General features: G+C 77.1%; 1 protein-coding gene across 1 annotated transcript; it reads left to right on the top strand.

The window, feature by feature from the left end:
• Window positions 1-3532: 3532 nt before the first annotated feature.
• LOC138752943 (uncharacterized) lies at window positions 3533-7650 on the top strand (the record flags this gene model as incomplete). Its single annotated transcript, XM_069915552.1, has 2 exons — window positions 3533-3580; window positions 7567-7650. Coding segments are annotated over 2 exons (132 nt in total), but the record flags the coding sequence as incomplete, so codon positions are not given.
• Window positions 7651-7980: the final 330 nt, after the last annotated feature.

Here is a 7980-nt window from a genome sequence, read left to right as displayed (position 1 = left end):
GGGGGCGGAGGGGGCGGAGGGGGCGGAGGGGGCGAAGGGGGGCGAAGGGGGCGAAGGGGGCGAAGGGGGCGAAGGGGGGCGAAGGGGGCGAAGGGGGCAGAGGGGGGCGAAGGGGACAGAGGGGGCGAAGGGGGCAGAGGGGGCGAAGGGGGCAGAGGGGGCGAAGGGGGCAGAGGGGGCGAAGGGGGCAGAGGGGGCGAAGGGGGCAGAGGGGGGCGAAGGGGGCAGAGGGGGCGAAGGGGGCAGAGGGGGCGAAGGGGGCAGAGGGGGCGAAGGGGGCAGAGGGGGCGAAGGGGGCAGAGGGGGCGAAGGGGGCAGAGGGGGCGAAGGGGGCAGAGGGGGGCGAAGGGGGCAGAGGGGGCGAAGGGGGCAGAGGGGGCGAAGGGGGCAGAGGGGGCGAAGGGGGCAGAGGGGGCGAAGGGGGCAGAGGGGGGCGAAGGGGGCAGAGGGGGCGAAGGGGGCAGAGGGGGCGAAGGGGGCAGAGGGGGGCGAAGGGGGGCGAAGGGGGCGAAGGGGGCGAAGGGGGCGAAGGGGGCGAAGGGGGCGAAGGGGGCAGAGGGGGCAGAGGGGGCGAAGGGGGCAGAGGGGGCAGAGGGGACGAAGGGGGCAGAGGGGACGAAGGGGGCAGAGGGGGCGAAGGGGGCAGAGGGGGCGAAGGGGGCAGAGGGGGCAGAGGGGGCAGAGGGGGCAGAGGGGGCGAAGGGGGCAGAGGGGGCGAAGGGGGCAGAGGGGGCAGAGGGGGCGAAGGGGGGCAGAGGGGGCAGAGGGGGCGAAGGGGGGCAGAGGGGGGCGAAGGGGGCAGAGGGGGCAGAGGGGGCGAAGGGGGCAGAGGGGGCGAGGGGGCAGAGGGGGCGAGGGGGCAGAGGGGGCGAGGGGGCAGAGGGGGCAGAGGGGGCAGAGGGGGCGAAGGGGGCGAAGGGGGGCAGAGGGGGCAGAGGGGGCGAAGGGGGCAGAGGGGGCGAAGGGGGGCAGAGGGGGGCAGAGGGGGCAGAGGGGGCGAAGGGGGCAGAGGGGGGCGAAGGGGGCAGAGGGGGCGAAGGGGGGCAGAGGGGGCGAGGGGGGGCGAGGGGGCAGAGGGGGCGAGGGGGCAGAGGGGGCGAGGGGGCAGAGGGGGCGAAGGGGGCGAAGGGGGCGAAGGGGGCAGAGGGGGCAGAGGGGGCGAAGGGGGCAGAGGGGGGCGAAGGGGGCAGAGGGGGCGAAGGGGGCAGAGGGGGCGAAGGGGGCAGAGGGGGGCGAAGGGGGCAGAGGGGGCGAAGGGGGCAGAGGGAGGGCGAAGGGGGCAGAGGGGGCGAAGGGGGCAGAGGGGGCGAAGGGGGCAGAGGGGGGCGAAGGGGGGCAGAGGGGGCGAAGGGGGGCAGAGGGGGCGAAGGGGGGCAGAGGGGGCGAAGGGGGCAGAGGGGGCGAAGGGGGGCAGAGGGGGGCGAAGGGGGCAGAGGGGGGCGAAGGGGGCAGAGGGGGCGAAGGGGGCAGAGGGGGGCGAAGGGGGCAGAGGGGGCAGAGGGGGCGAAGGGGGCAGAGGGGGGCGAAGGGGGCAGAGGGGGCGAAGGGGGCAGAGGGGGCAGAGGGGGCGAAGGGGGAGGGGCAGAGGGGGCAGAGGGGGCGAAGGGGGCAGAGGGGGCGAAGGGGGCAGAGGGGGCGAAGGGGGGCAGAGGGGGCGAAGGGGGCAGAGGGGGCGAAGGGGGCAGAGGGGGCGAAGGGGGCAGAGGGGGCGAAGGGGGCAGAGGGGGCGAAGGGGGCAGAGGGGGCGAAGGGGGGCAGAGGGGGCGAAGGGGGCAGAGGGGGCGAAGGGGGCAGAGGGGGCGAAGGGGGCAGAGGGGCGAAGGGGGCAGAGGGGGCGAAGGGGGCAGAGGGGGCGAAGGGGGCAGAGGGGGCGAAGGGGGCAGAGGGGGCGAAGGGGGCAGAGGGGGCGAAGGGGGCAGAGGGGGCGAAGGGGGCAGAGGGGGCGAAGGGGGCAGAGGGGGCGAAGGGGGGCAGAGGGGGCGAAGGGGGCAGAGGGGGCGAAGGGGGCAGAGGGGGCGAAGGGGGCAGAGGGGGCGAAGGGGGGCAGAGGGGGGCGAAGGGGGCAGAGGGGGCGAAGGGGGCAGAGGGGGCGAAGGGGGCAGAGGGGGCGAAGGGGGCAGAGGGGGCGAAGGGGGGCAGAGGGGGCGAAGGGGGCAGAGGGGGCGAAGGGGGCAGAGGGGGCGAAGGGGGCAGAGGGGGCGAAGGGGGCAGAGGGGGCGAAGGGGGCAGAGGGGGCGAAGGGGGCAGAGGGGGCGAAGGGGGCAGAGGGGGGCGAAGGGGGGCAGAGGGGGCGAAGGGGGCAGAGGGGGGCGAAGGGGGCAGAGGGGGGCGAAGGGGGCAGAGGGGGGCGAAGGGGGCAGAGAGGGGGCAGAGGGGGCGAAGGGGGCAGAGGGGGCGAAGGGGGCAGAGGGGGCAGAAGGGGGCAGAAGGGGGCAGAGGGGGCGAAGGGGGCAGAGGGGGCGAAGGGGCAGAGGGGGCGAAGGGGGCAGAGGGGGCGAAGGGGGCAGAGGGGGCGAAGGGGGCAGAGGGGGGCGAAGGGGGCAGAAGGGGGCGAAGGGGGCGAAGGGGGCAGAGGGGCGAAGGGGCAGAGGGGGCGAAGGGGGCAGAGGGGGCGAAGGGGGCAGAGGGGGCGAAGGGGCAGAGGGGGCGAAGGGGGCAGAGGGGGCGAAGGGGGCAGAGGGGGCGAAGGGGGCAGAGGGGGGCGAAGGGGCAGAGGGGGCGAAGGGGGCAGAGGGGGCGAAGGGGGCAGAGGGGGCGAAGGGGCAGAGGGGGGCGAAGGGGGCAGAGGGGGCGAAGGGGGCAGAGGGGGCGAAGGGGGCAGAGGGGGCGAAGGGGGCAGAGGGGGCGAAGGGGGCAGAGGGGGCGAAGGGGGCAGAGGGGGCGAAGGGGGCAGAGGGGGCGAAGGGGGCAGAGGGGGCGAAGGGGGCAGAGGGGGCGAAGGGGGCAGAGGGGGCGAAGGGGGCAGAGGGGGCGAAGGGGGCAGAGGGGGCGAAGGGGGCAGAGGGGGCGAAGGGGGCAGAGGGGGCGAAGGGGGGCAGAGGGGGCGAGGGGGCGAAGGGGGGCAGAGGGGGCGAAGGGGGCGAAGGGCAGAGGGGGCGAAGGGGCAGAGGGGGCGAAGGGGGCAGAGGGGGCGAAGGGGGCAGAGGGGGCGAAGGGGGCAGAGGGGGCGAAGGGGGCAGAGGGGGCGAAGGGGGCAGAGGGGGCGAAGGGGGCAGAGGGGGCGAAGGGGGCAGAGGGGGCGAAGGGGGCAGAGGGGGCGAAGGGGGCAGAGGGGGCGAAGGGGGCAGAGGGGGGCGAAGGGGGCAGAGGGGGCGAAGGGGCAGAGGGGGCGAAGGGGGCAGAGGGGGCGAAGGGGGCAGAGGGGGGCGAAGGGGGCAGAGGGGGCGAAGGGGGGCAGAGGGGGCGAAGGGGGCAGAGGGGGCGAAGGGGGCAGAGGGGGGCGAAGGGGGCAGAGGGGGCGAAGGGGGCAGAGGGGGCGAAGGGGGCAGAGGGGGCGAAGGGGGCAGAGGGGGCGAAGGGGGCAGAGGGGGCGAAGGGGCAGAGGGGGCGAAGGGGGCAGAGGGGGCGAAGGGGGCAGAGGGGGGCGAAGGGGGCAGAGGGGGCGAAGGGGGCAGAGGGGGCGAAGGGGGCAGAGGGGGCGAAGGGGGCAGAGGGGGCGAAGGGGGCAGAGGGGGCGAAGGGGGCAGAGGGGGCGAAGGGGGCAGAGGGGGGCGAAGGGGCAGAGGGGGGCGAAGGGGGCAGAGGGGGCGAAGGGGGCAGAGGGGGCGAAGGGGGCAGAGGGGGCGAAGGGGGCAGAGGGGGCGAAGGGGGCAGAGGGGGCGAAGGGGGCAGAGGGGGCGAAGGGGGCAGAGGGGGCGAAGGGGGCAGAGGGGGCGAAGGGGGCAGAGGGGGCGAAGGGGGCAGAGGGGGGCGAAGGGGGCAGAGGGGGCGAAGGGGCAGAGGGGGCGAAGGGGGCAGAGGGGCGAAGGGGGCAGAGGGGGCGAAGGGGGCAGAGGGGGCGAAGGGGGCAGAGGGGGCGAAGGGGGCAGAGGGGGCGAAGGGGGCAGAGGGGGCGAAGGGGGCAGAGGGGGCGAAGGGGGCAGAGGGGGCGAAGGGGGCAGAGGGAGGGGCGAAGGGGGCAGAGGGGGCGAAGGGGGCAGAGGGGGCGAAGGGGGCAGAGGGGGCGAAGGGGGCAGAGGGGGGCGAAGGGGGCAGAGGGGGCGAAGGGGGCAGAGGGGGCGAAGGGGGCAGAGGGGCGAAGGGGGCAGAGGGGGCGAAGGGGGCAGAGGGGGCGAAGGGGGCAGAGGGGGCGAAGGGGGCAGAGGGGGCGAAGGGGGCAGAGGGGGCGAAGGGGGCAGAGGGGGGCGAAGGGGGCAGAGGGGGCGAAGGGGGCAGAGGGGGCGAAGGGGGCAGAGGGGGCGAAGGGGGCAGAGGGGGCGAAGGGGGCAGAGGGGGCGAAGGGGGCAGAGGGGGCGAAGGGGGCAGAGGGGGCGAAGGGGGCAGAGGGGGCGAAGGGGGCAGAGGGGGCGAAGGGGGCAGAGGGGGGCGAAGGGGGCAGAGGGGGCGAAGGGGGCAGAGGGGGCGAAGGGGGCAGAGGGGGCGAAGGGGGCAGAGGGGGCAGAGGGGGCGAAGGGGGCAGAGGGGGCGAAGGGGCAGAGGGGGCGAAGGGGGGCAGAGGGGGCGAAGGGGGCAGAGGGGGCGAAGGGGGCAGAGGGGGCGAAGGGGGCAGAGGGGGCGAAGGGGGCAGAGGGGGCGAAGGGGGCAGAGGGGGCGAAGGGGGCAGAGGGGGCGAAGGGGGGCAGAGGGGGCGAAGGGCAGGCAGAGGGGCGAAGGGGGCAGAGGGGGCGAAGGGGGCAGAGGGGGCGAAGGGGGCAGAGGGGGCGAAGGGGGCAGAGGGGGCGAAGGGGGCAGAGGGGGCGAAGGGGGCAGAGGGGGCGAAGGGGCAGAGGGGGCGAAGGGGGCAGAGGGGGCGAAGGGGGCAGAGGGGGCGAAGGGGGCAGAGGGGGCGAAGGGGGCAGAGGGGGCGAAGGGGGCAGAGGGGGCGAAGGGGGCAGAGGGGGCGAAGGGGGCAGAGGGGCGAAGGGGCAGAGGGGGCGAAGGGGGCAGAGGGGGCGAAGGGGGCAGAGGGGGCGAAGGGGGCAGAGGGGGCGAAGGGGGCAGAGGGGGCGAAGGGGCAGAGGGGGCGAAGGGGGCAGAGGGGGCGAAGGGGGCAGAGGGGGCGAAGGGGGCAGAGGGGGGCGAAGGGGGCAGAGGGGGCGAAGGGGGCAGAGGGGGGCGAAGGGGGCAGAGGGGGCGAAGGGGGGCAGAGGGGGCGAAGGGGGCAGAGGGGGCGAAGGGGGCAGAGGGGGCGAAGGGGGCAGAGGGGGCGAAGGGGGCAGAGGGGGCGAAGGGGGCAGAGGGGGCGAAGGGGGGCAGAGGGGGCGAAGGGGGCAGAGGGGGCGAAGGGGGCAGAGGGGGCGAAGGGGGCAGAGGGGCGAAGGGGGCAGAGGGGGCGAAGGGGGCAGAGGGGGCGAAGGGGGCAGAGGGGGCGAAGGGGGCAGAGGGGGCGAAGGGGGCAGAGGGGCGAAGGGGCAGAGGGGGCGAAGGGGGCAGAGGGGGCGAAGGGGGCAGAGGGGGCGAAGGGGGCAGAGGGGGCGAAGGGGCAGAGGGGGCGAAGGGGGCAGAGGGGGCGAAGGGGGCAGAGGGGGCGAAGGGGGCAGAGGGGGCGAAGGGGGCAGAGGGGGCGAAGGGGGCAGAGGGGGCGAAGGGGGCAGAGGGGGCGAAGGGGGCAGAGGGGGCGAAGGGGGCAGAGGGGGGCGAAGGGGGCAGAGGGGGGCGAAGGGGGCAGAGGGGGCGAAGGGGGCAGAGGGGGCGAAGGGGGCAGAGGGGGCGAAGGGGGCAGAGGGGGCGAAGGGGGCAGAGGGGGCGAAGGGGGCAGAGGGGGCGAAGGGGGCAGAGGGGCGAAGGGGGCAGAGGGGGCGAAGGGGGCAGAGGGGGCGAAGGGGGCAGAGGGGGCGAAGGGGGGCAGAGGGGGCGAAGGGGGCAGAGGGGGCGAAGGGGGCAGAGGGGGCGAAGGGGGCAGAGGGGGCGAAGGGGGCAGAGGGGGCGAAGGGGGCAGAGGGGGCGAAGGGGGCAGAGGGGGGCGAAGGGGGCAGAGGGGGCGAAGGGGGCAGAGGGGGGCGAAGGGGCAGAGGGGGCGAAGGGGGCAGAGGGGGCGAAGGGGGCAGAGGGGGCGAAGGGGGCAGAGGGGGCGAAGGGGGCAGAGGGGGCGAAGGGGGCAGAGGGGGCGAAGGGGGCAGAGGGGGCGAAGGGGGCAGAGGGGGCGAAGGGGGCAGAGGGGGCGAAGGGGGCAGAGGGGGCGAAGGGGGCAGAGGGGGCGAAGGGGGCAGAGGGGGGCGAAGGGGGCAGAGGGGGCGAAGGGGGCAGAGGGGGCGAAGGGGGCAGAGGGGGCGAAGGGGGCAGAGGGGGCGAAGGGGGCAGAGGGGGCGAAGGGGGCAGAGGGGGCGAAGGGGGCAGAGGGGGCGAAGGGGGCAGAGGGGGCGAAGGGGGCAGAGGGGGCGAAGGGGGCAGAGGGGGCGAAGGGGGCAGAGGGGGCGAAGGGGGCAGAGGGGGCGAAGGGGGCAGAGGGGGCGAAGGGGGCAGAGGGGGCGAAGGGGGCAGAGGGGGCGAAGGGGGCAGAGGGGGCGAAGGGGGCAGAGGGGCGAAGGGGGCAGAGGGGCGAAGGGGGCAGAGGGGGCGAAGGGGGGCAGAGGGGCGAGGGCGAAGGGGGGCAGAAGGGGCAGAGGGGCGAAGGGGGCAGAGGGGGCGAAGGGGCAGAGGGGGCGAAGGGGGCAGAGGGGGCGAAGGGGGCAGAGGGGGCGAAGGGGGCAGAGGGGGCGAAGGGGGCAGAGGGGGCGAAGGGGGCAGAGGGGGCGAGGGGAGAAGGGGGCAGAGGGGGAGAAGGGGGCAGAGGGGGAGAAGGGGGCAGAGGGGGAGAAGGGGGCAGAGGGGGAGAAGGGGGCAGAGGGGGAGAGGGGGCAGAGGGGGAGAAGGGGCAGAGGGGAGAAGGGGGCAGAGGGGAGAAGGGGGGCAGAGGGGGAGAAGGGGGCAGAGGGGGAGAAGGGGGCAGAGGGGGAGAAGGGGGCAGAGGGGAGAAGGGGGCAGAGGGGGAGAAGGGGGCAGAGGGGGAGAAGGGGGCAGAGGGGGAGAAGGGGGCAGAGGGGGAGAAGGGGGCAGAGGGGGAGAAGGGGGCAGAGGGGGAGAAGGGGGCAGAGGGGGAGAAGGGGGCAGAGGGGGAGAAGGGGCAGAGGGGGAGAAGGGGGCAGAGGGGGAGAAGGGGGCAGAGGGGGAGAAGGGGGCAGAGGGGGAGAAGGGGGCAGAGGGGGAGAAGGGGGCAGAGGGGAGAAGGGGGCAGAGGGGGAGAAGGGGGCAGAGGGGGAGAAGGGGCAGAGGGGGAGAAGGGGGCAGAGGGGGAGAAGGGGGCAGAGGGGGAGAAGGGGGCAGAGGGGGAGAAGGGGGCAGAGGGGGAGAAGGGGGCAGAGGGGGAGAAGGGGGCAGAGGGGGAGAAGGGGGCAGAGGGGGAGAAGGGGGCAGAGGGGGGAGAAGGGGGCAGAGGGGGAGAAGGGGGCAGAGGGGGAGAAGGGGGCAGAGGGGGAGAAGGGGGCAGAGGGGGAGAAGGGGGCAGAGGGGGAGAAGGGGGCAGAGGGGGAGAAGGGGGCAGAGGGGGAGAAGGGGGCAGAGGGGGAGAAGGGGGCAGAGGGGGAGAAGGGGGCAGAGGGGGAGAAGGGGGCAGAGGGGGAGAAGGGGGCAGAGGGGGAGAAGGGGGCAGAGGGGGAGAAGGGGGCAGAGGGGGAGAAGGGGGCAGAGGGGGAGAAGGGGGCAGAGGGGGAGAAGGGGGCAGAGGGGGAGAAGGGGGCAGAGGGGGAGAAGGGGGCAGAGGGGGAGAAGGGGGCAGAGGGGGAGAAGGGGGCAGAGGGGGAGAAGGGGGCAGAGGGGGAGAAGGGGGCAGAGGGGGAGAAGGGGGCAGAGGGGGAGAAGGGGGCA

The sequence above is a fragment of the Narcine bancroftii genome, chromosome 2, assembly GCF_036971445.1.
Source record: "Narcine bancroftii isolate sNarBan1 chromosome 2, sNarBan1.hap1, whole genome shotgun sequence".
NCBI classification, from domain to species: domain Eukaryota; kingdom Metazoa; phylum Chordata; class Chondrichthyes; order Torpediniformes; family Narcinidae; genus Narcine; species Narcine bancroftii.
Note: the sequence above shows the minus strand (reverse complement) of the source record. Positions and strands in the feature narration are given on the sequence as shown.